General features: G+C 61.5%; 1 protein-coding gene across 2 annotated transcripts in view; it reads right to left on the bottom strand.

The window, feature by feature from the left end:
* Window positions 1-27,656, bottom strand: part of TNS3 (tensin 3) — a 197,203-nt gene that overhangs the window by 69,223 nt on the left and 100,324 nt on the right. For both annotated transcript variants that reach the window (XM_032875022.1, XM_032875023.1), the window contains 8 exons: window positions 24,850-24,914; window positions 22,545-22,628; window positions 16,687-16,799; window positions 16,322-16,382; window positions 15,657-15,732; window positions 5,052-5,181; window positions 4,706-4,771; window positions 3,762-3,866 (listed from right to left, as the gene is read on the bottom strand). In XM_032875022.1, coding sequence (XP_032730913.1) covers window positions 3,762-3,866; window positions 4,706-4,771; window positions 5,052-5,181; window positions 15,657-15,732; window positions 16,322-16,382; window positions 16,687-16,799; window positions 22,545-22,628; window positions 24,850-24,914 — 700 coding nt within the window. The remainder of the gene's footprint in view (window positions 1-3,761; window positions 3,867-4,705; window positions 4,772-5,051; window positions 5,182-15,656; window positions 15,733-16,321; window positions 16,383-16,686; window positions 16,800-22,544; window positions 22,629-24,849; window positions 24,915-27,656) is intronic.

Genomic DNA, 27,656 nt, shown 5'->3' with positions numbered 1-27,656 from the left:
CGCATGCCCGACTCTGAGCACACCTGGGTCCAAGGCTGTGAGGCGGGGGCCGGGGGGCTGAGAACCCCGGCCAGACCCGGCTGAGCCTCTGTCCCGTGTGTAGGGCGAAGGCGCCCCAGGAGCTCAGCCGTCCCAGGGGCATTCACGTGAGCTGCCGCCGGCAAACTTAGCCAGACGTGGATCCTGCCGGCGTTTCTCAGATGCCACCAGGGCTAGCAAAACCGTGGGCTCCGAGGGCCGAGACCGCTCGCGCCCGGCTGTCACTCACTCGACTGCCTCCGACACGGCGCTCATTCTGGCGACGGGATCCAGCCCGGTGTCGAACGAACCCCCACAGGACGTTCCCTCGGTTCTGAGCACAGAGGGGAGACTCTTGCTCTTCAGGTAAGACGAGCGCGTCGGCACACTGTCCTCCTTCCCGCCTGCTGCCTGCTTTCTGGGGCAGATGAACTCTTGGGGTCCCAGGATCAGCCCTGAAAGGTGGGCTGGGGGCCGGAGCCCGGAATCAGGAGCATGAAGGGCAGGTGCTTTCCCAGGTCCAAGCAGGATGCCCGGGGGGCAGACGCTGTCGCAGGACCCTAGCACGCGCCTGAGCTCCGGGGGTATGCGGCGAAGGGACGTTCCTGGCTGGTACACAGTGACGAGGCACCCAGCCCTGGGAGCTCGGCAGGCGGCGTCCATCGTGCCGATGAGGGGCCCTGCCCACCTCACTCCGGCCGAGCTGCCTGCCACCTCGTCTGCCGGATGCAGCGGACCCTCCTTCTGTGAAGTGGCTGAGGGTCCACATTTGCGTTGGTTTCCACACATTAAAACCAAACCGTGATTTCCAAGCAGGAAAGCTTTCAAATCCACTTCTGAAATGGCAGCACCGACTGTCGTCGCTGGATCGGGAACACAAGCCACGCGGCTCCCTGGCCAGCTCTGCACACCCTGCAGCCAGATGCCTCCTGACCCTGCACAGAGGTCCCCCCCGGCTGTCAGCACTGAGATCCGCCATCACTGGTCCCTGGGGGCGGGTGATGCTCCACACTCAGGGAGTCCTCCCAGGGAGTCCTCTCCATATGACTCTTGGTGACATTTGGGGACGGTGCACTCACTTATCGCTGAGCGACATTGGGATGACGGTGATGGAAAAGTCACCAGGGTCTAGGGCACCACAGCCCATCACCCCAGGCCCTGGTGTTTCACCCCGCCACAGTGGCCGTCCAACTGTGCGGGAGAGATGAGATCCACGTGCCCTCCCACAGCCTCCTTGGGGGTACAAAACCCTCACCGACCCCACGCCAGGCCAGGTCGTCCCCAAGCCCCGGGCTCCAACATTGTTACAGGGCCCTGTGACCTGCAGCACTGTCAGGGGTCGATGGCCCACATCCACTCAGCACCCCTTGGCTTGACGACGACTCCCTGTGCAGAGCAGGGAAGGGCTCAGAGAGATCAAGTGACTGGTTCAAGGCCACACAGCTAACGTGGAGAGGCAGGAGGCACACCGGAGTGACCCACGCTCCCCCTGGATGGGAGGGTCCCAGTCACCAGGCCCAAAGGGCACAGCCCCACAGGAGACACGGAAGGAAGGAGGATTTTAAAAAAAAAAACAAAGACAGTAGGGGCGCCTGGGTGGCTCAGGGGGTTAATCCTCTGCCTTCGACTCAGGTCATGATCTCAGGGTCCTGGGATCGAGCCCCGCATCGGGCTCTCTGCTCAGCGGGGAGCCTGCTTCCCCCTCTCTCTCTGCCTGCCTCTCTGCCTACTTGTGATCTCTGGGTCAAATAAATAAACAAAATCTTAAAAAAACAAAAACAAAAACAAAAACAAAGACAGCAGGTAGAGTGAATGGCCGTACGCGGACTCCACGTCTGCAAGTCCACCCGCTCACCAAGCACCGGTACGTCGAACCCGGATCAGCTTGTGGCATTCTCACCATCACTCACGGAGGCGCGCAGACGGGCCGGATTCAGAGCCGTCCCACACGCGCGGTCCCAGCTCCCGCACCATAAACGAGCCCCCTCCAGTCCTACTGCGCGTCAGTTTTCGTGTTTCCATCATTTTTGTTGTATTTTTGCTGTTTAAAATGACCCCCAAAAGCAGTCCTCAAGGGCCATCTGGTACCCTAAGCAGGAGAAGGTCACAACTTGGCTCCCGCCTGAGTTCCATGCTGCCAGCCGAGGCGGCTCATGGGGTCCACAGGACAGATTAGGTCTGGTGCGTCCGGACGGAGCTGCAGGCGTGATGTAGTTACGCGCTCATGGGCTTACGAAAATGTGGCGACACAAGGTTCACAAGACCCCAACTGCCCGGGAGCAAAGGCCAGTGATCGCTAAGTCAGTGTCAGGTAGAGTGGGGGGATGGCGGCCCCACAAGGCCGGCAATGCCCCCCACTGCTCGCAGTGGCCCTCCCAACGGGACGCCGTGGGCCACCACCCACTGCCCCCGCAGAGAAGCCAATCCCTGAGTCCCAACACCTTGGGGCAGGCTGGGTCTGTGGGAGGCGCGCTCGCACGCCCAGTCCAGCAAGGCACGGGTTAGTAAGGAACAGAATGGACGGTGGGTGGAGAGGAGCACAGCAGGGACAGGAGGCAGTGCTGGACCAGCTCTCCCTGATGGTCCCTGTCCCCTGCATGCCTGGGGCTGCCTGGCCAGTCCCAGGGAGCAGCGCCCCAGCCCGGCCAGCCCAGCGCAGGAGACACTGACATCGGCCCTAACGAACCCCTCTCAGCTCACACTGCCCGACCGAGACTCTGTTCTCTGAGGCCTCCCGTGGCCCAGGCACCAGCGAGGGCAGGGGAGATCGCGGCCGAACGAAACTTGCCCAGAGGAGCTTTGGGGTCAGCGGGCTGGGACGGGAGCCCTATCTCCCCCAGGTTGCCCTGCGTGATCTCTGACCCATGACCCCGGGCCAGCTGTGAACACTGACGGGCCCCCGGCCGGTCTCTCAGGAACCGCTCCTTGTGTGTCATGGTTACTGGCTTTTGTAAGGAAGAAACATGATGGGGTACGTGATGTCCACAGTGTGTTCCCCACGGCTCTCTGCTCGGGACAGGGCACACACCACATGCTACGTAGACAGCAGCCACCCCCTGCCGTCCACCAGGACCCTGGACCCAGGAGGAGAGGCATGACTGCCCCCCATGAAGACAGGAACAGCTTGGCCACATGCACACCAGATGTCCCTCCCCGGAGACTCTGCAGGCCAGTGGCCCACGACGACAGGGTCGGGGGGAGGTCTCTCCACAACACCTGCTTCTGGCTAGTGTACATTAAGAGGAAACCAGTTTGACAAAGAGCCTGGTGGTTTTCTCTCCCAAATCAGGCCCCACCATGGAGGGGGTGGGGACTATTCCTGTTGGCCCGGGAGAAGGCCCCCATCCTTCCTTGGACCTGTGTGAGGTCGCTTCTGTGGGGGAGCCCAGCAGAGCCTCTCCCCACTCGTGACAGCACCCAGGACCCGAGGTGTCCATCCCGAGGGTGAACAGGGCAGGTGAGGCGGTTCCACAAGCCCAAACATTCCCGCCGAGGGAGCTCCCGGGTGCAAGACAGCAGCCCGGCCACGGGCCAGCGAGGCCACACCCACTGTGCCACCCAAAATCCCCAAGTCTGCTTTTCACAGGCTCTCCCAAACCACAGCACTGGGGAGGGGAGCTCTGGACCCCGAAAGAAGTCAGGGTTTCTGGAAAGCTTGCAGACCCTGAGCAGACGGTAAGCAGGCCACCGTCTCCGTCCCTCCCTGTCCCTCCTTGGCCCAGGGCGGCGGCAGCCAGACGTACCTTCTCCCCCCACGCTCAGGCTCTCGTAGGAGTCCCAGCGGATCAGAGGGTCTGCGGTGTTGAAGTCCACAATCACTCCGTGGTCATTGCGCAAGTGTTCACACCCTGCGTGGGAGGAGGTGTCGGTCACAGGCCAGGCACACGGTGGCACACCGGCCCCCCCGGATGACGAGGCACAAGCATCCCAGGCGTGAGCGCCGGCAGCCAGCGCCGAGACCCCCACACCTGCCCCCACGGGCCCGGTGGCCTTCACAGCGTTGTGCACTGTTCTCAACAACCTGGTCGAGACCAGAGCCAGGTGGGCAGGGAGCAGAGGGGACGCAGGTGCTCTGGCCACTCCGGGCTCGCAGACGCACGTGCCCACCTGCCGACACTCTGGGGAGGCCAGTGGGGCTCTGACCTCACGAGCCTTGACCTTGACCACTCACTGAATTAGGACACTGACCTCACTAGGAGGGAACTACTGTCCCCAGCAATGAAAGCAAAATGTTCCCCTATATGGATCTCGCTGTACCATAGAGCCATTCGCCCTGACAGTAAAAGGACAAGATCTCTCCTTCAGGGCGTTTTTAGAAGAAAGGAGAACCTGCCTTGCACATATACATCTGCCGTCCACTGTACGTCCCATCCTCTCCAACAACACTCGATTCTTTGTAGGGGGAGGAGTAAACATTCAGCACGATCTCCCGGACAGACAGACCTCCAGGGACCAAGGGTCCGGGCCCTCCCTCAGGCTAAGCTCTCACTGTTCCTGGGGTCCTGCTGACACAGCCAGTCCCTGCTGTCTCCTAGCTACCCCCACCCCGTGAAAGACAGCCTGCTTTGAAAAAACCCCTACGGCAATTTCCCGACACGCACAAAGGCAGGAGACTGGACGGAGACCCCATGGGACCCTCCACCCCACCGGGTAAGCACCGCGCCCCGGCACTTGGCACGCCGCCTACCTTTAAGCTTCTCGGGAGTGGCGGAGAAAAGCAACTCAATCTTGCCATTATCGGGAAAACGGTCATCTGAGAAAAAAATCACATGTCGACGAGCTCAGAGATGCAGTGGCCAAAAAGCAGGGACAACGCTGTGCTTCCAATCCCACCCAGATGGCGCCCATGCCCCTGCGGTGGCAAAGTTCCACTGCTTTTCCGGAATGTTCTGTGGACCAGGGCTCAGCGTTCCGAAAGACTGGTACCGCACTGCACGCAGGTTCACCATCCGGGGCGTGGGGCTGAACAGGGACGGAAATGACCAAGGACCCGTGGCCACTGCCCCCTGCACCCCCATCAGCCGTGGCCCTACCTTGGCTCGCGTTGTCCAGATCCTCCTTCCCGAACACGAGTCCGAAGCTCTGAACGGCCCCCGTGTGAAACTGCAGGCGGAAAATCACGTCGCGGGTAGCCGAGCGGTACTTCTTGTGGTAGCACTTGACCTGGGTGGAGAGGGGCAGGCCAAGGGCCAGCTGTTGAGCAGGAGTGGCGGACGGATGGGTGCAGGCCAGCCCCCCTCCGAGAGACCCCAGCTTCGGTGCTCCCGCGTGACCTCCGCCCAGGAAGGGCATGGCCTGGGTCGTCAGACCAGCACACGGGAACCTGCTTCGGATGGAGTCCTATGGCCCCATTTTCAGGCTCTAAGAACTCCCCATGGAGAGGATGTTCCCCTGGTCTGAACTGTGTTTCAACTTAAAACCTCTCTGTCTTCACACGAGAAGCAGGCGGTCGTTACGACCTGTGGGATGTTAAATGATTATGTGTGGGCGAAGACGTAAAGAGCGAGGGGGATACGGGGGTGGGGAGAGACAGAAGGAGGGGACGGGGGGTGGGTGAGGCCCTGGCATTTAATCCCCGAGCCTGGTCGTCCCATGTCCTGGATGCTCACTTGAGACCTGCCCCCAGAAGCATCCTGGGGGAGATGTGAGCCCAGGCTGTGGTACCACAGCCCCGGGGCTGGGGGTGCACTGGGTCCCTGGGGGTGGCTCAGGCCTTGGGGGTGATGGGCTGATGTGCAGGATAGAAGCAGGGAACTCGGCACCATCGGGGAAGGGTGGGCAGGCAGGGACCCTGAGAGTCATTTCCCACCTTAACGTGGGGGCCTTCCCCGCCCGGGGGAAACGGATGTGGGGGCCGGGGGGAGGGCTCACAGGAGAGGACGCTTGCCAACAACCTCCCGTCCCCCTCCTGGCCACAGCAGGGCTGGGGCTCCTTTCCAGGGTCTGCAGGGGCCCGAAGCGGGCTGGATTCTGTTCTCAGACAAGGGGAGCACGGGCAGCAGGTCCCTCTACTATGTATGCCCAGAAGGGAGGGGAGGCTGGAGGCCAGGGCAGGGGCTCTCAGAGGCAGCTACGCTCACAGCAACGACTCCTCTAGGCCAGAGATGGGCCTCAAACATCTGGTGCATCAGAAAGGTCAACGAGAAGCGGCCGCTCGCGCTGGTCTAGCTCAGCGGTGCAGAACACCCCAGTGGAAGGCTCCGTATGGCCACCCAGACAGACACTCCCACAGAGGAAAACTCAAGCCCCAGGAGCCCCTGGGAAACGCGCCCTCTGGGGTTGTTTACCTCTGTGCTATCTACAAGGAAACGGTCTGATAAATACACGAGAAGATGTAAACAGCCGGTCTGGGGAGTGTGCGGTGCTGACAAACATGGGGCGGCTGAGAGGGACGTGGGCCCCAGGCTCCGGCCTCGGGCCCCAGCACACGGCTGGCAAGAATTCTGGGGACACGCGGCAAGTGTGGTGCGCTTGCTCCCAATAGTGTACCGTCTCCTCCTGCGGCTCCGTGCGGTCTCTGACCTCCCAGCGGGGCCCAACCCAAGGCCCACCTCTGTGCTTCCTCCCAGAACATGCTGTGCGTGCCTCCCCACGCCACAAGCCCTCGCCTGCGCTCCTCGCCTGCGCTGACCCCACTGACCCCAGAGGAGACCCCTCCAGGGTGGGAGGAGGTCTCCGGTGCCCCCATCTCTCCAGGAGGACGGGCCTGAGTCTGTCTTGAGGGTGACACGAGGACAAGGGGGGATACGGACTTACACCGGTCTGGTTCTCCAAACTTCCTAAATGCCGGGGGGGAAGCAAAGCTTGAAGCCACAGTACCAGGAGCTCCATCCTGCAGGAGGCAGCCCAGGCCGGCTCCACTGTCACACCGCAGGAAGGAGCAGTCCCACCAAGCGTGGCCACTGGGGTCGGTGCACAGGACCCCGGGGGAGCCAGGGGCACCACGAGTGCTGGGTAGACCAGCCCCCACCCCCCAGCACAGCCCTGTCTCGGGGCCTTCCTCCCGCCCCCAGTGAATAGGCTCCCCCTCCAGTTGGTTCCTGAGGGGCAGCTCCTCCTCCCCCGCACTCCCAGGCCGGGCCCTACCTTCCACAGGGACCCAAGGGGCTCCCTCTGCAGCTCACCGTGACTCATCACAGCTGCCCCCCCACAGTGTGGCTCAGAGTCACCAATCCCAGCGCCCCCAAGTGCCCAGAAGCGGTGTTGGCAGAGCTCATGGCACTCGGGGGCAACGGAGGGTCAGAGATGGGGGTCACCCTCCCCAGGCCATCCGCGGCTGACCGCCCTGGGACACAGTCACCTCCCCAGGCCGAGTGTGACTCCAGTGTCTGCAGACATTCCCCAGGACAAGGGTTCAGAACGGAGGAGTGACCGAGCTCACCAACACAGAGCAGGGCCCGGCGGGGACGCACGCTGTCCCACGGGGTGTCCGTGGGATTCTCCCCAGCATGCTGGCTGACACCGAGGCTCCCCACACGCCTCTGCGTGCTGCACACTGAGTTCCTCCTCCCACAGATGGGGTGGCACCTGCCGACCCCCAACCCAGCCGCCCACCTTGGGAACGGACACCAGGTGTCTTCAGAAGACACAGACCACAGGCGCGTCCACGCACGAGTTCCGGGCAGCGCAGCCCGTACAGCAGCTCCGACCCTGAGACAGGATCGACCGGTCCGCCGGGAGCCCCCCGGGGTCCCTGATGCCCCGTGTAGAGCCAGGAACCCTGAACCGCTCACGCCAGCAGGTCTGGTTCGCATTGGCGGTCAGAGGCCAGAACCGTACTCTCCAAACTTAGCGGAAAGAACTGTCAGCGCCTGCTTGACAAGAGCACCCCGAATTCCACTTTTAAGATCTCAAGTACCGACAGCACTTCGTAAAGATTACAGGGACCGAGGTCCGGGGCCTCCTTCGTCCCCTTGGCGTCTGCAAGTCTCCAGAGCGCAGCAGCCCTCCGCCGTCAGGTCTTAGAACATGCGCGTCTCCAACAACCCAAGGGCCGAAGCCTGGCCCCTGCAAGAAAGGAATGACGTCCGTCCACCCCAGGCTGTCCCTGAAGCCACCGCGGGGCACACGGGCGTGACATGCTCGCCACAGCTTGCCGGGAGCGCTCACGCCTGGGGAAGGCACTCAGCAGGGACGTGGACTTCTTGGAGGGCACAGCAGGGGACCCCGCGATTCTGTGACGAGGATGGAATCTTCACCCGGGGTCAACACGCAGGAGAACCACGTGCTGTGCTGTCGGAGGCCGGAAGCCTCTGGAGAGGGGGCGTTGGAGGGAAGAAGGTCCGGGGTCAACCCCACTTCGTTCAGTCTTGATGCAACAAGCCGCACCCCTCCGCTTGGCCTCGCCTTCTTAGTGTTGCCTAAAAACCCGCCCGGGCCCCCGAGGGGACTGAGTGGTGGGCACGCGGGAGCACGGCCCGCCAGGCCTCGGCCCCCAGCAGCGCACGCCGTGCACAGCTGGTGTCCTCAAGCGTGATGGAACGGCCCCTCAGACAAGCTCCGACCCACCAGCGCCCGCGCCAACAGCCCGGCCTGACCCTCACGCCACACGGGGGTGTCTGTTTCAGACTCTCAGCGACAAGAGAACGGCACCTGGCACCAAGGGGTGGAAGCCCCGGGAGCACCTGCGCCCAGGTCAGAGGTCAGCCGGCAGCTGTCCCTCTTCCCCCAAATCACCCGAATGCCCAGCAGCTAACAGGAGCAGCAAAAGAAGCTTCATGCTCCCAACCCCCCCTGCTGGTGGCCTGTGGCTGCCGGGACAGGCCGCGAGGAAGGAGGAAGGCATATCCGCGGAGCATAAGCTGCAACCGCACGCTGAGGGGACGGAGACCTGGAGAGCTTGCCCGCGGATGTCCGGACGTCTGCACAGTGAGCGCCAACACGGGCCACGATTTCAAAAGATTGGGATCACATCCAAACCCAAGGAGAGGTCAGCAGGTGCCACCACGGAGCTAGGACCCCAGGATGCACTGAGACCCAGGCCGGGCGCGGGAGAGGGCTGGCACAGGATGGGAGAGGGTGTGCGCACAGCAAGTCCGAGGGAGCACAGGGACGGGCCCGCAGGGGTCTGGAAGAACCACCTGCCAGAGGACCAGAGTCCACACAGGGAGTGAAGGATGCTTCCAGAAGGCCCCAAGCACAAGGCCATTGGTGATGGTGCTGTGTGTCTGCACACACACCCTCCGGGGAGAAGCTGGGTCACGGGCACGAGCTCACAGAGCCTCACAACCACTAGGACAAAATGCAAGTGGCCACAGGGTTTGCACTGCAGAGACAGCAAGACGGGGCACGCCGGACGGGAAAGTGTTTACGAGCCCATCAAGGCCCTGGATCGCGGCCAGGCTCCCGCTGCGTCGGCGCCCACGGCATTCCTCAGCGAGCTTACATAACAGCCTGGTCGCGCTCACGAAGGCTGCCCTCCTCCCCAGGGACAGCATGTTTACTGAGCACCTGAGGCCCTGCCCTGTGGGAGGGGTGGGCCTGGGTGATGGGGGAGCTGGGGGTGCAGAGCGAGGGTAAGGGGGGGCGGCTGGCTGCGTCTGGTGGTCAGACGGTGGGTGGATGCTGCCCGGCCTCACCAGGAAGTGCACCCTCACGATCCCCCCACCTTGAGGGGACAACAAACAGAGCCCTGGTTTCCCCAGCAGGTCCCCAACCCCTCAGAGCCCACACGGCCCAATTCCTGCAAAGGTGGCCCCTGTCATCTCTGCGAACCGGCCTCAACATCACATCCCGGGGGAGGAAAGGGGCCTATCTGTCTGCGCGCGCACCCAGAAAATCAAGGAGGGGAGCACACGCAGGGCAAGCGGCCTTCTAGGAGGATGTGACCCAGGGGAGCGACCCCCACCCCCACTTCCAGAGCAAACCCGAGAACCTGGAGAGAACGCTCTGCTGCTGTCGACGGTAAACCTACAAACATCGTCTCTGCTCCTCCACGTCCTTTCCGGGTGGCCACTGCTGCCACAGCTACTGCTACGTTGCCGGGTGGAAAGGACGACGCCTGCGTGCACGAGCCTGTGTGAGCAACGGCCCCGGAAGCTCTTCCCCATGCACGGCTCCCCAGAGGTGAGGTTCGCCTGGGGGCTGACCCTGCACAGGGGTGCGTGGAGCGACCCCACGTGGGCACGTGGGGTTGGGCAGAGCCACAGTGCACAGCTCTCCCCCGGCTCGCAGGGAGATGGGGGGGCCATGGGGGAGGGGGGACGGGCGCTCCTCCCGCCTCATGCGGACGCGGAAGCCAGGGCCAGCCTGCATGGGAGGAGCGGAGGCGGCCCGCGCTTTGTGCTCCGCCAGCATCGGGGAACAGAACCCTGCGCCGTCTTCCTCTCGGGATGACCCCCAAGTGGATTTCGGGGGATCCAAAAGCCCCGGGGATTCAGAGCTGCGGCACAACGTGGGCCCCACAGATTATGACCCGAGCATCCGGACTGTCCTCTGGGTCGCCTCTCCTCCGACACCCCAGCGTCTTCTCCCCCCTGGGCCCCCCGTGTTTCCCTCCGCGCACGGGTCACCTGCCTGCTCACCGCCCCGCAGCAGGAACGTAATCCGGGAGCAGGCTCTGCGTGCACTCCCCTTCCTGCCCGCAGCGCACACCAGCAGTGAACGAGCCCGCGGGACTGATCACCTGGGGGGCGTGATGTCGCTGCTCGTCTCGCTGGGACAGGTTTGCTTACTGCACACGGGAATCATGGGCTGGATCATGTCCCCCCCAAATTCAAATCTCGGGGCCTGACCCCCAGGACCTCGGCCGGGCCTGTATCTGGACACTGGGTTCTCACCGAGAGGTGATCAAGGTCAACAAGGCCACCAGGATGGGCCCTGCTCCTCTCTGGCTGCGGTCCTGTAAGAAGAGGGACCAGGACACAGACACGCACGGAGGGACAACCCCGTGAGGCCTGGGGAGGAGATGGCCGTCTGCATGACCAGGAGAGGCCTTGGGGGCACCGGCCTGCCCTGCCTGGATTGGGGGCGTCCAGCCTCCAGACCAGGGACAGTGGAGGTGTGCTTTTCCCCTGGCCTCCGGAGCTTTGTTAAGGCAGCTGCGGCAGTGGGGAGGCACCTGGGGGCTCAGTCAGTGAAGCGTCTGCCTTCGGCTCAGGTCATGATCTCAAGGTCCTGGGATCGTGTCCCGCGTGGGGCTCCCTGCTCAGCCGGGAGCCTGCTTCTCCCTCTGCTGCTCCCCTGACTGAACCCCTTGGGGTATCATTTCTGTGAGCGGCACAAGGACATGTCACCCTTGTGATGGAAAAGTACCCCTTGCTAGCCACAGCCCGTATCATCCTCCTTCCATCTGATAACGCGCGGAAAGTGCAGCGTGTACAGAAATGAATCGTAAACACAGGAAGCATAAGTCAAGCTGTCGCCTGACCCTAAAAATACCCGGGGTGGGGAACGCACAAAGGGGCAGGATGGCACCAGTGTTCCCGCAGCGAGTGGCTCCCAGGAAACTGGCCAGGAGTCTTCTCCGCCGGCTTTGTGATGGGAACAGAAACCCACAGACGGGGCGCCTCCCTGCGCACCACAAAACGTTCACCCCGAGGCCCGTGGCCACAGGACGCCCCAAGCACTGGCGCTGTCTTGTTCCACACCCACTCACGCACTGTGGCTTCTGCCTCCAGTGCCCAGGGCCCCGAAGCCACTGCGTCTGCTCACCCGGGAGGCCGCAGGGGGCTACGGCCAGCAGCAGGGGTCGGCACACAGCAGGGGTCGGCACATCCGGGAGCAGAATCTCCATCACGGGTGACATGTGGGCCAGACAGCAAATTCACACTTGGGTGTCTGGGGGAGCCAGGGGTTCCCAAAAGCCTGGGCTGGTGGACACGAAGGGGGACCCGGGGCCCAGGTGCACACATCAGGGCAGCTTGGACCTGCAGGGGGCACGGGGAGCAGCTGGTGCCCTCAGCCAGGGGTCGGCAGCTTCGCCAGCAGCAAGCAAGGGGCCTGCCAGGCTCTGAGGGACAGCCAGGAGCATGGCAGGCTGCAAGCCAGGAGCCAGGGGCAGAGAAGCCTCCAGCAAAGACAGAGGCGTCTGCCAGCACAGGGTCTCTGGCTGGTGGCCCGAGTCTAGGAGGAAGGGAAGGAGGAGATCCAGAGAGATCCAAAAGGCCGGACGTGGGGGAGAACCCAGACCAGTACAGCCTTGTCCCCTCTCCTGTCCCCTCCCCATGTGTCCTATCCACACTCCAGGCCCCAGGTGAAGCGCAGACAAGCAAAAGGGGCCCAGACAGGACCCCGCACTCCTGGCGTTGGCCTGACCCACCCCCGTCCTCCTAACACCTGTGCCTGGTCCCGCTAGTCCCTAGCACAGGGTTCCCCCTGCCATGCGTCCTCTGTTCCCCAGGACCGTGGGCCTGACCCCCCAATGACGTGGACTGTAGGTCACACGGGACAAAGCCACAAAGCCCTGTGAGCTCCGATGGCCTCGCTGTCACCTGCAGAGCCCGCTCCGGACCATCCTGGCCCCCCGTCCAGCCAGGCCTCCTTGCCACGGCGACCCAAGGGCCCCAGGCCTCCGTCTGCACCTCAGAGGGCCCTTAGGTACAAGCTAGAAATGAAATTTCTTGACAAGGGCCATCGGATCCCGCTTTCCGACTCCTGGCCCTAGCAAAGGAGGCCCAGGGAAGAGCCCGGTGCCACACACAGTCCCCTCCTAGCTACTCAACCAAATCCATTTCCGGCGAGACCTAAGAACCACGGGGGACTCGTACTCGTGGCAACAGGCCCCCTTCCCACGCCTATGGGTGCCCGGAGGCATCTTCTGAGTCTGAACACAGCATGGGCAACAGCTCCCCAAACACACAAGACAGCATCCGCAACGGGCTCCCTTCCCATGCCTGTGGGTGCCCGGAGGCATCTTCTGAGTCTGAACACAGCATGGGCAACAGCTCCCCAAACACACAAGACAGCATCCAGCCAGAGGGCCAGCACGTCCGGGAGCTCGTCACACACCTAGGGCTGGCTCCCAACCCCAGCACGTGGGCGCTGAGTCCAAGCTCGAGTGTCAGGGCCTCCTGCCTGCCCCCCACCACCTCCCTTCCAGGACCCACCGCCCAGCTCCCAAGGGCCACACCGGGTCCCCTCCGAATGCCCCCATGCCACCTGCTCCGGATGTTTCCACAGACCCCGACTGGTGAGACACACACACAGGTGCCCTCAGGCTCGGGCCTGGAGGGTAACAGGGCTTTGGGGCAGGGGGAGGCCACGGGATCCCCAAGGCCAAGCCCTCACCCGCGCCCATGCTCACAAATGGCGTCATCCCACACCAGCTCACCCAGTCTCCCCTAACCCCGTTGGGACCCTCACTTAGCTTCAAGTCCGCAGACACAGGGTGACCTCTGAGGCCACCCAGACCCTGCAGGCGGCAGACCCAGTGGGCACCCAGTCGTGGGGCTCAGGGCCGGCCCCTGGGAGCATGGCCTCTCCCCACAGGCAGCCGCTCACACACACCTTCAGGCCAGGTCCCGGCCCCTCCTCTCCCCTGCTCCCCGCACTAGCCCTCCTCCAGGGCGACCTCCAGGGTCAGAAGCAGTGTGGCCTCAGGGGCCTGGAAAGGGCTTCAGGATCACCAGTTTTCCCAAAGAAGAACCACGGGCAACCGAGCCGGCACCATCTGGCTTCAACCTCCCAGGACAACGAATCGCCCCCAGGATGACTTAGCACCCCTCGGAAGCTCCCCGCCTGCCTGCCTCACCCAGCACGGCCCATCCTGGGATCCCTCACCCACCGCAGGTCTGCTGCCCCCACCAGCTCCTTCAGGACAAAGATGTCACCCTGTCCCTCCCTTCCTTCCTGTGCTAGGGCCCCATACAGAGACCCAGAAAGCGCAAAACTTTCAAAACAGGACAGTTGTGTAAATAAATTCCTGGTGCGGAAGGAAGGAGGGAGGGGATGGGAAAGGGAAGGGAGAAAGAGGAGGGAAGAGGAGGAGAGGGGAGGAGGAGAGGGGAGGAGGAGGGGGGAGGGGGAAGAGGAGAGGGGAGGAGGAAGAGGAGGGAAGAGGAGGAGAGGGGAGGAGGAGGAGGAGAGGGAAGGAGGAGGGGGAGGAGGAGGAGGAAGGGGGAGGAAGAGGGGGGGAAGGGGAGGAGGAGGAGAGGGAAGGAGGAGGGGGGAGGGAAGAGGAGGAAGGGGGAGGAAGAGAGGGGAGGAGGAGGAGGGAAGGGGGGAGGAGGAGAGAGGAGGAGGAGGAGGGGAGGAGGAGGAAGGAGGAGGAGGAGAGGGGAGGAGGAGAGGGGAGGAGGAGGGGAGGAGGGCTGAGGGCCCCAGGCTACTGACTGGCCACGCCCACTGCCCCAGCAGCCCACAGTCCAGGGGTGGGGAAGGCTCCCCCATGCTCCAGAGTCACCTACCACATATTGGGGCTCTGCCCACCTCCCTGGGGTCCTTACAACAGGGGACACCCATTCTAGACAGGCCGCCTCCCGAGGTACCGGCCAGACCATGGGATCCCAGGCGCACATCCTATCGGCATCCCCACTCGTCTCTCGTGGCCTCTCTGGGTCGCTTGGCCTCCTTTAAAACCGGAACAGTAGACCCAGGGCATGGAGCTGTGGGCAGACTAAAGCCATGGCCATGTGCAGCCCTAGGGGGCTGTCCAGCATGCAGCAGGTACCCGATAATGGCTCAGCCCACTGTCTAATAATCAAGTCCTGGGAGACACGTCTGGAGGTCACCCGGGCAGAGCACAGAGACAAACCCTCCCCTCTCCCTCTCAGTCTCCTGACCACAGGGAGGAGGCTGGGTGCTGCCCTACAGAACATTCTAGAAGAGAAAGCTTTCTCCTTGGGGACAGTGCATCAGGAACGTGTGAGCAAATGGGCTAAGGAAAGGCACCGGCGCTCTATACGTCCGCTCTACCCCCCATGGCCTGAGGACACCGGCCCCTTCACCTCGAGGTCGTCAGGGGTGAGCGACACGCCGTTCGTGAAATGCACGTGCAGGGCCCTCTCGCCGGGACAGCAGGCTCCTGCACTGTGGGCTGAACACAGCGGTGTGACGTCTTTGCCAGGGACACCGACCTCCACGACCCCGCTGACCTTTCGTGAGCACTCGGGACAGGCCAGCCACTGAGGGGGGACGTTGAAATCCAAACGTTTAGGGGAAACGAGCAAGAACCTTCATCTACCCTCTTGTCACAGGCCCCCCTCCCCAAGGCTCTGCAGACACACGGGGAGTCACTTCTGTGCGTGTGAGGAGGAGGCACAACAGCCCCACGGTTTCCCTGTGCCAAACTCCTCTAAATTAGTTTAGACGAACAATCTCCTCTGTATTCAAGACCGAGAAGAGACCAACATGTCACACGTCATCTCTTTCAAACAGCAGCGCGCCCCAGATCTGAGACTACCCGAGGGCTCTCCATGGAAGTCATTCGCCGAGCCGCGATACGCCGGGGGACTTCGCACTGGGACCACTGAGGACCACGAGATCACACGTGTGGTCGGGGGATGGGGACCCTCGGATGCCGGGGCCGAGCTAGGACCCGCAGTTCGGAGAGCACATAGCGAGTGGCCCTCTCGATTCATTCTGCACCTTCCAGTAAAACATCTTTGCCCAGAAAATAAGCCAAAGGCCTTCAGATCAAGGCCACTGGCCTTGCTTCCCATGGGCTTCACCAAGGCGGAGGGACCGGGGAGTGCACTCACCATGATGTCGCCTTTCAGCAGCTGGGCGGGCTCGATGGCGATGTAGATGCTGCTTTGGGTTTCCGGGCCCACGTTGCTTTGGGACACACAAGACGGTAAACCATGATGCAATTTCACGATTTAACAGAAAAAAACCCCTTTTGAGAAAAGCGACCTCGCCACTCAAACTCAGAGAGCGCATGGAATACCCCACGTGGCCCTGGGATGCCCCTCCCCGGGGTCCGGCCGGCGTGTGGACTGTGCGTGTCGGTAACGAGCGGAGTGCGTGAGCGCCCAGGTGCCCCCCGCGTGCGGGTCCACCACGAGGCCCAACCGTGACAGCAGCTCGTTCTGACCTACTTCTCACTCGCGTTCTATTAATGTCCACAAAACACGTACAGCGAGCAAACAAGAAAGCAAACCAGGAAAGCCCAGAAACTCAGACAAATTCTGAGGGCACCTGCCCGTTGCCGAAAACACGCAGGGGAGAGAAGGCTCCCCCGTGAGGACCCGGTCACAGTACTCTGGGGTGCGGGCCTCCCCGCCCACCAGGCTCTGCGTCCACACCCCTTCCTGGAGCCAAGGTGCCCCTTTCAGCCCCCGGGCAGTCCCCCATCAACGCCCCGACCCCTTCCCACAGGACGGGTGGCTCGGGAAGGTGCATTTCCCGTGAGCACAGCACTTACTAGATCCCGGATGTGTACACGGGCTGCATGGCCTGGTATAGCTTCAGGAAGGGCCGGCACGCTGCAAGAGAGAGCTGTCCGTGAGACGCAGGACTGGACAGACAGACAGGAGTCTGACAAACAGCACGACAGAGGCGACCTGGGGCAAGGTGGCCCCTGTGCTGCGTCTGTGCTTTTGGGGAACAGAGCTGGAGTCAGACCACAAAGTAGGGGACAGCGGGGCTCCCTGGGAGAGGTCCTCCTGGCCAAGGGACCCCGCACACAGTGACCAGGACGCCTGGACGGGGCAGGGAGGGAAGGCAGACCGGGGAAGCACAGGGTCCAGGACAGGCCGCACATCTCGAGAGCGGTGTGTGGACGCTCACCTCCGCCCGCGTCGAAGTTGGGAGTGCCGTGAAGGATGACAAAATGCAGGAAGAGAGGCGAGGCATTCATTTTCACCGTCCCCGACAGGAGCCCGCTGAGAAACTGCACGTACCTGCAATGGACAGCGGCTCAGGGCTCCCACGGGGGCCCCCACGGCTCTGAGCCCACGCGGGGCCACACACGCAGGGAGACCGAGCCTGCTGTCCTGGGGCGCCGGGAGGGGACCCAGCCCCACTGCCCACATCCAGGCAGGGCTCGACCTCCAAGTCCGACCCTGATGAGCACAGCCCGGGCACGTGACCCTGCAAGGATCCCTGGACACCCCCCACTGCACGTGGCTGGGCACCCAGTGCAGAACCACGGCTCCCATGCTGGGCCTGCACCCACACCACAAGCAGCCCCTCTCCCCCCAACCCAGAGCCACGCGGGCTCAGGCCATAGGGCCGTCACAGTGCCCCCAGAGCCACACAGGGTCAGGCCACGGGGCCACCCACAAGGGAAGATGGGAGAGTGAAGGAGAAGACCTGTGACAGGGTTACTCTCCCCTCACCTCCCACCCCACGGGGAGACCCCGGCCGGGCTCTGTGCCGCTCCTAGCCCCGGGAGGGCCTATTGCCAAGCACACATGGGTTTTGGGATGAGGAAAAGGTCACCTTGAGGCTTATAACCAGCATGCCTGTGACCAAAGAGTTCATTAAAGAACAACTGACGCCAGTCCTCTCCTGACAGCACCACTGCTAAGAGAAGGACAGATGATAAAGGTCCTCCAGGTGTTATTTTTGTGAAGTGTGTGGACAGAGTGGAGACGGCACCCTGTCCCCTCCCTCCAGCTGTGACAATCATGCCCACGGCTAGTGCTTCATGTCGACAAGGCCGAGCTCAGCACAGGGCCCTTGGCTCTGCGTACACAGCCAAGGGCCTGCTCACCCCCAGCGCAGGACCCTGACCCCAGCAGGGTTGGGGCAGCAGCCCCAGGCAGCACATCTCCTGCCCCTAACAGTCTCCGGGACCTACAGGCAGGTGGCTGACGACCAGCAAATCCCCAACACAGAGCAGAGCCACTGGTGGCTGGACCGCCACGTGCCTGCACGCTACTCAGTCCGCATCCGGCCAGCCCCGCAGGAGCACCGCTGCGCGCCAGGGACCCTGGGTGCACAGAGCACACATCTCTCCTCTCCGCACCCCAGTTCCACCCCAGTGTGCATGTCAGGGAGGAGTCAGGAGACGTTTCACAGTAAACCACACGGTGAACGTTCATGGATTTCCCGCTGGGGCGGCCTCGTCCCACTGTTCGCAAAAGCAGTCAGCACACGCGCAAATGCCTTGTCCAAACACGCAGCTGAGTTAGGGGAGGCGGGACACAGACAGGTGACCAGGACGTCTCCTCATGGCCACTGCGAAGCGCCCATCAGCACCAAAGGAAAGAGAATTGGTTCCCGGGTGAAGACAGGAGCAGCGAGAGAGAACGGAAGGTTTGCGCCCCCGGTTCAACTGGCACACGGGGAGGAACCACATTTGACTGCGGCGGTAAAGGGCGTGGGAACCTGACAGCTCCCCCAGCGCCCAGTGTATGGGCCCTGTTCCAAATAGCTCCTCTGCCTCTCACTGTCTCCTCTCTCTCTGGAGGAAAGGAATTCCCTGCGATGATGCTTTCCACGTTTCCTCTCAACTAAAGCGAGAAGGTTCAGGAACTGCATGTGTTGGAGGGGGGACAGATGGCGGGGCACGTGCGTCACCCCTGCGCCAAAGCAGCTGGAAATCTGCACATGTCCAACACATTCCTTACCACCAGGGACGAGGGCAGAAATGCATGGTTGGGAGTTCCCTCGAATTCCCCTAAATGCCGACCTGCCCTGGACACTGCTCAGATCTCCCCGAACACATATGTGTATCAGAGCTAGCATGACCACGTCCCGTGGCTCAGCACGAGGACCCACTGTAAGGGCACATCCTTCCCTAAGGCTTCCTATCTTCCCCTCCATGGTGCTCGTGGGGGCCGCATGGATGGTGGGGAGACATGAGCTGGGCCCCTGCATCAGGATGGGACCCAAGCTGCCAGTTACCTAGCGTTCCCCAGCACTCCCGTCCCTGGCTGTGCAGGAGGCCCTGTGGGAGAGCCACCCTGCCTCCAAGCATGAGAAGCCTGGGGTGGGGGGCTGCAGCGGGCATGCTCTCTGAGGAGAGAGGAAGGGTGCCTGCTCCCCTCTATCTACCCTGCCCCCATGCACGTGCTCTTTGAGACACACAAAGGGTCATGTCCAGACTATAAAAATGTCAAAAGCCAAATAAAGATATGCTGGGAAAGGTTGGCCATCAGACACAGCTGGAATCCTCATTTCTGCAGGCCGGTCCCTTTACCAGGCAGGGTCGGACACGGGAATGACCCTACAGGGGGCCTCCTCGGGACCCCTTCTGCCCCGCACCCCTGGGAAGGTGAGCTCACCAGCCCGGTATGAAATAAGGCTTGGAGGGGCTTGCTGCTGAGGCCCCAAGCCTCGCAGGCCATAAACCCCAGCAAGCTAATTAATTCACTCTCCCAGGAGACCCCACTGAAATGGGTTTTTTGAGCTCAGTCAAGACAGAGGCTGCACAGTGCTCCCTCGGGGCAGCAGGGACCACTGGGAGGGTCCCCATCATGGTGTCCGTCCCACAGACGCGGCCGTCCTGGGATCCTCCGGACGCATCTGAGCGGTCATCTACCTACTCGAGAATGGTCTGTGAGCATCTTCCACTGCAGGAGCTGGGTGGACGGCCTTCCTCTCCTCTCCGGGTGTAGGGAGACTCGCCAGGGAAGGCAGAACAGGACTCACACCACCTTTACACAACGTAAATCCTATGGCTTCCGGAGCACGCAGACAGGAGGGGAACGTGAACGCTGTGGACTTGCTACGGTGAGAAAGTATTTTTCCACGTTCTACAGTCTCATGTTGCTATTAAAAAATACTGTAAGTTGTAAGAGCAAAAAAGAAGAAACTAAGGCAAACTTCTTCCCCGTCGGGTGCTGAGCATTCTGAGTGGCCGGGAAGGAAAAACAACATCACGCGATGGTCTCAACAGATGCAGGAGAAACACTGGGCAAAACACCACTTCCACTTAGGACGGAAGCCACAAGACAGTGGGTGTAGAACGAACACCCCTCGTTGTAAAAAGGCTGCGCACGGCAAGCCCAGAGCTAGCATCACACTCACGGGAGAAGCTGAAAGCTTCCCCCTGAGACCAGGAGCAAGACAAGGGGGCCTGCGCTTACTGCTTTCATTCACGTGGTGTTGAAGTCCACGCCACAGCACTCAGACAAGAAAAAGAAATGAAAGGCACGCAATCAGAAAGGAAGATTTCAACCTGTCCCAGTTTGCAATGACATGATATTATAGTGGAAAAGCCTAACGACTCTCCTCAAAAACTGTTAGAATAAATGAAATTAGTAAACTCCGAATATAAAGTTAATACACATCGTTCCGTCGCCTTGCTATGGGATAATGACCCTAACAAGAGATGCAGAAACCGGCCCTGACGATGGCCTCAACCAGACTGAAAGGAACCTAAGAATAAAGTTAACCAAAGAGGCGAAGGACGGGCACGTGGGAAACTCTAAGACACTGATGGAAAAAACGGAGCAAGACACAAAGAAACGGGAAAATGTTCAATCCTCATGGAAGGGAAAAGTAACACTGTTAACCACAGTCTCTAGACTCAATGCAGTCCCCATCCATATTCCTACGGCATTTTCCACAAAAACAGAAAGAAAACCTTAAAATTTGTATGGAACTCGGGCACCCGGGTGGCTTGGTGGTCCGATTCTTGATTTCAGCTCAGGTCCTGATCTCAGGGTTGTGGGACGGACCCCACCACCCCACAGCCTTAGGCTCCACGCTCAGCAGGGAAGCTGCTCCACATTCTCTCCCCCTCTCCCTCCACCCCTCCTAAAATAAACAAGTAAATCTTTTTTAAAAAAAAAGGGCAGAAGAGGCGCCTGGGTGGTCAGTGGGTTAAGCCTCTGCCTTCGGCTCAGGTCATGATCCCAGGGTCCTGGGATCGAGCCCCGCATTGGGCTCTCTGCTCGGCGGGAAGCCTGCTTCCCTCCTCTCTCTCTGCCTGCCTCTCTGCCTACTTGTGATCTCTCTGTCAAATAAATAAAAAAAAACTTTAAACATAAATAAATAAAAAAGGGCAGAAGATCAGGATAGACATTTTTCAGAAAAAGACCTGACACCCAACGGACATGTAAAAAAGCGCACAGCGTCACTCACCATCAGGGAAACACACACCCACACACAGGGAGATACGGCGCCACACCTGCCAGGACGGCTATAGCCCACACAGGAGACAACGGGTGCTGGCGAGGATGTGGAGAATTTGGACCCCTCGTGCCCTGTTGGTGGGATGCTCACGGGTGCAGCCACCGTGGAAAACAGTAGGGAGGGTCCTCAAAAAGCTTAACGCAAGAATACCATATGGCCCAGGAACCTCACGGCTGGGTTATCTACCTGGTGAAACGGAACCACAGCGGCACGCCGGGTTCACTACAGCCACGCTGACCGTAACCTAGCTACGGGGCACCGCCCGCGTCCGCCCGCGGATGGACAGGTGAAGGTGCGGTGTAGAGACAGCACAGACCACGAGTCAGCCACAGAGAAAGGATGAAATCCTGCCATCGGCAACAGCTTGGATGGCCTGCGAGGCGCTATGCATCACAAAATAACGAGGCAGGAAAAGACACTTACGTGTGGAATCCCAAAAAACAAAACAAATGAACAAAACAAGCTCAAAAGCTCACCGACACAGAGAACAGAGTGGTACTTGACAGAGGCAGAGTTTGTGGGACGGGCAAAGGGAGGGATGAAGAGAGGGAAGAGGGAAGGAGGGGGAGGGAGGAGGAGAAGGGGGATGGGGAGGAGGGGGAGGAGAGGGAGGGAGAGGAAGGGAGGAGGGGAGGAGGGGGAGGAGGTGGGTCTGACTGCAAACAGTCCTGGACGTTGGCGACTCCTGGGACAAGAGGAGGAGGACCTGTGGCGGCCTGGAAACCCCCTTCCCAGATGGGAGCATCGAGGCCCAGCTCCTGACCAACACGCCCGTGGCCGGCGCCCCCGGACTGTGGAACCCTCCGTCTCCCGTCTGCCAGCCACGCCCACCGGCACCGGGGGAGCAGACGTAAGGGTGAGCCGCACAGGAGGGGAAAGCGCCCTGGCAACCGTCCTGGCAGTTCTTGGCCAATTCCCTGCTGTTCGCTTTCAAGTAACAGTGCGGGGACTTCCTTGGCTGGGCCCGGAGGGTGGCGTGGACTCACCTGGGGGCGCGGGGCAGGAGGAAGTCTGCTCCCCCTGGGCCCTCCGCCACCGGGACTGAGCATCTCCCGGGGCAGAGCCAAGCGCCGGAGAGCGAGCGGTGGGTGGGCCGGGGGGCCAACGTGAGGAAAGGCCTTGGGGCGGACAGCCTAGTGCAGGAGTTGGCCAACTGCACACCTGCTGTGAGGCCACGTTCACTCTCGTGCTGGGCCCGCCATGACAGAGACCACGCGGCCGGCGGGGCCCCGACCAGCTACTCGCCAGCAGGTTAGAGACACGGTTCGCCGACCCCTGGTCCAGCAGACAGAGCCCAGTCCCGACATCCCGGCGTGAATCCACAGCCGCCCTGAGCGTGGAGGCCCCGGTGTGAAACGTGGAGCACGTGGTGGGGGGGTCCTGGGTCCACCTCCCAGAGCCAGCCAGAGCCGAGGCTCCCTGGCCACCCACACGCGCGGTGGCCCTTCTTCGCCGTTGGGCACCCACCAGGCTGGCCGGGGAGACGTCCCTTCTGTCCCACTTTCTGAATTGTAAGATATCACCAAACTGTTGGCTCTGGCTCGGGGACGCATACGTACCGCTTCTGGGAAGGCTGCATTAGGGCTGAAACTTTATCATCATAGAACTTCTTCATCGCAAACCTGTCGAGGGCTTGGTCAGCGCTGAGGAAGGAAAGAGAGCATCAGCACAGCATTAAACATGGACGTCACGGGTGGCCGGGTGACGGGGGCAGGGGCTACGGCCTGGCAGGTCTGGACCACCGTCCAACACAGCAGCACCCTCTCTCCAGGTGGCACAGCTCCCAGGATAGCCACCCCCCAGGCTCCTTCCCCCAGGCGGGCACAAGGCTGGCATCCCAAATTGTCCCATTGCCACACCGACCCCACGACGGCAGGGAAGTAGCAGAGGGCTGTGCGTGAGCGTCGGGATCCCAAGGGTTTGGGGCACAGCAGTTAACACTGCCCTTAGTGACCACCAGCAAGACCTGGGGGCCAGCTCGGGACCCACAGGGGGTCACGACCCTCAGCAGGCCTTGGGGCAGGGGGGAGTCACACAGCGGTGGCCGTGCACGAGCAGAGTGCGCTCAACAGGACCCTCAGGAAACCCTGCAGCTGGGCGTTCGGTCTGGCTGATCTGACGGATCCGTCCCACAGTGTGGGACATGGACGCGAGAGGTCACAGCAACCAAGTCTTGCTCGAGGCCGATCAGGAGCTGGGCTCTCCCCTCACAGAGTGTGCGCACGGCCCTGCGGAACACGGGGATCCACCGCGTGCATCTGTCCTGGGCTGCCCCGGGGTGGAGGGGGGAGGGCTGGCCCAGACGGAAGGTCGCCTGCCAGCAGCACCGAGCCTTCACCGTCGTCGACGGTGCGTGTTTTAAGCTGAGAAGTAGCTTACACGGAGCTTCACTTGCGAGCGTTCCTCTTCCCAGAGCTCAGGGGTCTTACTAAATGCGGACAACGTACTTCCGGCTCGTGTGTGTGTGCGTGTGTGTGTGCGCGTGTGTGAGTGTTCGTTCAGGAATAACGTCACCGTCAGCGTTAATACTCCCGCTGACGGTCTCCCCGATCACCTGTCCCCAGGGTGCCAACCCAAGAAGCTTCCTTCTCCTTCTCGATTTCTCCTCTCGGAGGCCATCCTGAGCATGGCTCGCGACAGAGCTCTTAGAGATGCGTGCTCCCCGTGACGGCTTCTGGGAATGCCAGCGATCAAGGACACAAACGTGTGAGAGGCTGGTCGCCACGGCAGGCTCGGGGCAGGGAATCAGGAGATGCTGCCTCGACGGGCACAAACCAGCCCCGTGCCTAATGACCTAACGCCGCCTCCACGCTTGGGGGCTGGGCCCCCTCCACGCTGCCGGTCGGGCGCACATGTGGGAAAGTGCAGTGATTGGGAAGAACAGGGCTGAGCGGCGCTGCCATGGTCGAAACGTGACGGTTACCCGAGCAGATCAGCCGGGATGCGGTCTCGGTGCCCTGTCTGGGCTCCGCAGGGGTCTCGGCAGGAGCAGCCGCCTCCGGCTCTGGCTCACACACAAACCCTCATTATCACCAAGAAGGGCTCTGGGCTTCATGGGGGCTCGGGTTTCCTCCCGGGCCGGCCCCAGCTCCGCCGTCTGTGTCCAGAAAAAATACTTGGGCAGTCAGACTCCACTCCTCGCTGCTGGAAAGGGCAGGACTTCCCGGCTAATGAGAACAGCGCGTGCACGTCCTTGGAACGGAGAGACCCTGCCCCACAGAGCGGCCACCCAGACGACAGGGTGAAGGCACACCCACAAAGGACGGTGCTCCTGGACCAGAGTTCAGTGTGAGTGAGATGTGGGCTCAGGGCACGCGCCTCTGGGGGCACCCTGCGTCCAGGGGACCCCGCGCCGCCCCAGCACCCGCAGGCTGTCCCAGCCTCGCTGCGCCTGCCAGCCCAGCCTCCTGCGGGCTGGTTCCCTACAGCTGTTCCACCTCCTGGGATCCCAGTGGGGCCAGGCTTCCCACTCACGGGCCAGGAGACCAACAGCAGGCCGAGCCTCGGGTCTGTCATCTGTACAGTGCGAGCATGACAGCAGCCCCCAGGTCACTCAGGGGGATGGAGGGGGAGAAGCCCAACCTGCAAAGTACTTCCCAGAGACCCAGGGCTCATGAGGCCACTCAGCTTCACAGGGCACGAGGCGCCCGGTGAGACCGCACAGGCCTTGCCTTTGGTACAGTCACGTCCAGCCCTCCGGGGTGTTAGAGAAGGACGGCACGCTACTGCTCTCCCGCCGCCGCCACGGAAGACGCCAGTGCGAGGCAGACACGGGGCGCACCCGTGGCTGGGGCTGCTCCCGGCCGAGCCCCCACCCCCTCCCAGACCTCCCGACGCCCCCAGCAGCACAGACGCCCCGCATACCTGGCCGACACGTTGGTGAAGTGCATGTAGGAGGATATGACCACGCCGATGCGTCCCTTCCCACCCTGCGGGAGACAGAAGAGGGACTCGGTTTCTCTCGACTCCTGAGGCAGCGGCAGAAGGCTCGCTCGGTCAGCTTGGGACGACAAAGAACTAGCGTTGTTGGGGGAGCCACGGCCAGCTTCCTCTGGTCCCTGTGCTGGGGGACAGCAGCACTGAGCCCAGCAGGCACAGGCACGCCTGGGGCACCCGTGGGCCCCTCGAGGACAGGTCTGCAGAGAGGCGGCCACTCAGCTAACCAGGTCCCACTGGGGCCATGAGAACGTGGGAGGAGGAAGCACTTAGCATGACTTCACTATAGGTGACAGGGCCTAACGCCCACCTCACAGGCTGAGGGGTCTGAGAGCTGTGCACGCCATGCAGAGGGCCCAGAGGGCATCACAACTGCCACCTGCCACCACCAGCGTGGCCCTGCCCAGTTCCACAGGGACAATGGCCCCAACATGCGGGGCTCAGCCCATGACTACAGACATATACAGCCTGGACAGGGAAGCCACCAGAACCGCAGGCCAGTGGAAACCATGGGACCCATGGGACCCAGGGAAGAGGGTGTGTGGAAGCACCACAGCCGTGATAGGCCACCTGCACCCAGGGCCATGGACTGCCACCTTCTGGAACATTCTGCCATGACCCAGATCAACAGTCGGCAAACCACGGTGCACAAGCCACTTCTGCCCAACCCACATCCTGCAACCTGTGAGCAACGCGATGCCATGTTTTAGGACAACTGAAGAAAAGTCAAGAGTCAAAATACCCTTCCGTGTCACACGGCAAACCCAGAAAGCCCAACCATGACCATGCGTGTGACAGGAACATGCCACACCCGTCCGTCCAGGCGCCTCGGGGACCAGATCCACAGGCAACAGCACAGGCAAGCACTTACAAGACCCTGCAGCCCCCAGAACCCAAAATAGTTGCGGTCTGGGTTTTTCACGAGAAGTTAGGCAGCCCAGACAGAGGAGCACACGAAGCTAGAATGGCAGGGCCATGGACACGCGCGTCCCCACGTCTATCCTGGAAAAGAAAAAGCGGAGCAGGGTGCCTGGGGGGCTCAGTGGGTTGAGCCTCTGCCTTTGCCTCAGGTCATGGTCTCAGGGTCCTGGGATCGAGCCCCGCATCGGGCTCTCTGCTCAGCGGGGAGCCTGCTTCCCCCTCTCTCTCTGCCTGCCTCTCTGCCCACTTGTGATCTCTGTCTATCAAATAAATGTGTAAAAAAAAAAAAAAAAAACAGAAACAAAACAAAAAAAACAGCAGAGCAAATCCAGGCCGTAACCTCCACCGGAGCAAACGCCTCTCCACGGTGTGCACGTGGGGACCTCGGACACATGGCCGGTTCCTCCCCATGCAGCTACTAGTCCGCTATGAGGAAACGGCTCCCCGACCACGCTGGGCATGCGTGGGGCCACGAAGCTGTCACACCCAGGCAGTCCCTGTGTCTGTGGTGACCCTGAGAGGCTGAACTCCAGCAGGACGTCAGGACCGTGACCTGCACCAGTGCAGCACAGGGCACCACACCTTCCAGAAGACCCACAGGCTGTGTCTGCTCAGCCCGTCGCCCGTGGGCAGGTGGAGGCAAGGGGCCCCGGTGCAAAGCCACACAAACCCGTCCTGTGCAGCGGACCAGAGGGCAGGGCCGTCCCCGTGCTGGGCCTGGGTCTGCCTTCCTGCGGCCAGGGGCCCCGCTCCGCTCCCGTTCCTGGGGCGCATGGCAGGAAGCACACCTTTTGCAGAGCTCACAGGTTTGCAGGAATGATCCAAATCTCACCCCTGCCACAAACCAGATGAACTTCTGTTAATGCCGACATTGGAAGTTCACGTTGAGTGAGGATGCCTCACTCATGGCACGTTTTCTAGAACGTCTTGGAAAGGGCTTGCATGTCCCCAGAACAAAGCAAGAGGGGAGCAAGTGGTTTCCAAGAACTCCTGATGTGCTCCCAGTAACTCCCGCTAACAAGACTTATCCCGGGGCGCCTGGAGGGCTCAGGCGGGTACGTGTCTGCCTTTGGCTCAGGTCATGGTCTCAGGATCCTAGGATCGAGTGTTGCATCAGGCTCCCTGCTCAGCGGGGAGCCTGCTTCCCCCTCTGCCGCTCCCCTCCTCCTTGTGCACATGCACACTCTCTCTCTCAAATAAATAAATAAAATCTTTAATTAAAAAAAAAAAAAAAGTCTTGTCTAGGGAGCCAAGCGTTGGGTAGGACCACACATGGTTCGGAGATCTGTCTGCAGTGAGTCTGTCACCTGTGACACAGACACTGTAAATGACAGTGTAATCGACTTCATTAAAAAGTGAGGTCGATGACCAAAATGGGACAAGTAGTTAAGGGGAGCCTCCTGAGGTCCAGCACCGCAAAACCTTCTGGGGGCCCAGGTGGCAGAGGCCAGGGAGAGCAGGACCTGGGTTTCTTACCTGCACCAGGTCTGCCAGACTGCTGGGGACTGCTGCTCAGAAAGCCTTGTGCACTGAGCCCCAGGGGAAGCATCCCCAGAAGCACCAGGCCAGGCCTGATGGAAAGCAGTTGGTTTTAACTGACAAGAATTGGTTTAAGAAACAAAGAAAAAGCCTATCTTCTTTTGAAGTTTGCACCAAAACATAAATCCAGAGAGAAGATCCTTAGTATAACGCCACTCTGAAAGGCTCCAGGGAACGTAATTTCATAAGCAAACGAATGGGGAGCCTGGCTGTTGGCTGGAGAAAGTAAGCAAGTCGGGTGTGAGCAGAAGCAGGGAGAGGAGAGCAGGAAACGC

The sequence above is a fragment of the Lontra canadensis genome, unplaced genomic scaffold, assembly GCF_010015895.1.
Source record: "Lontra canadensis isolate GAN:19392208 unplaced genomic scaffold, GSC_riverotter_1.0 scaffold54, whole genome shotgun sequence".
NCBI classification, from domain to species: Eukaryota; Metazoa; Chordata; class Mammalia; order Carnivora; family Mustelidae; genus Lontra; species Lontra canadensis.
The sequence above is the reverse complement of the archived record's forward strand: the minus strand, read 5'-3'. Positions and strand labels throughout refer to the sequence as shown.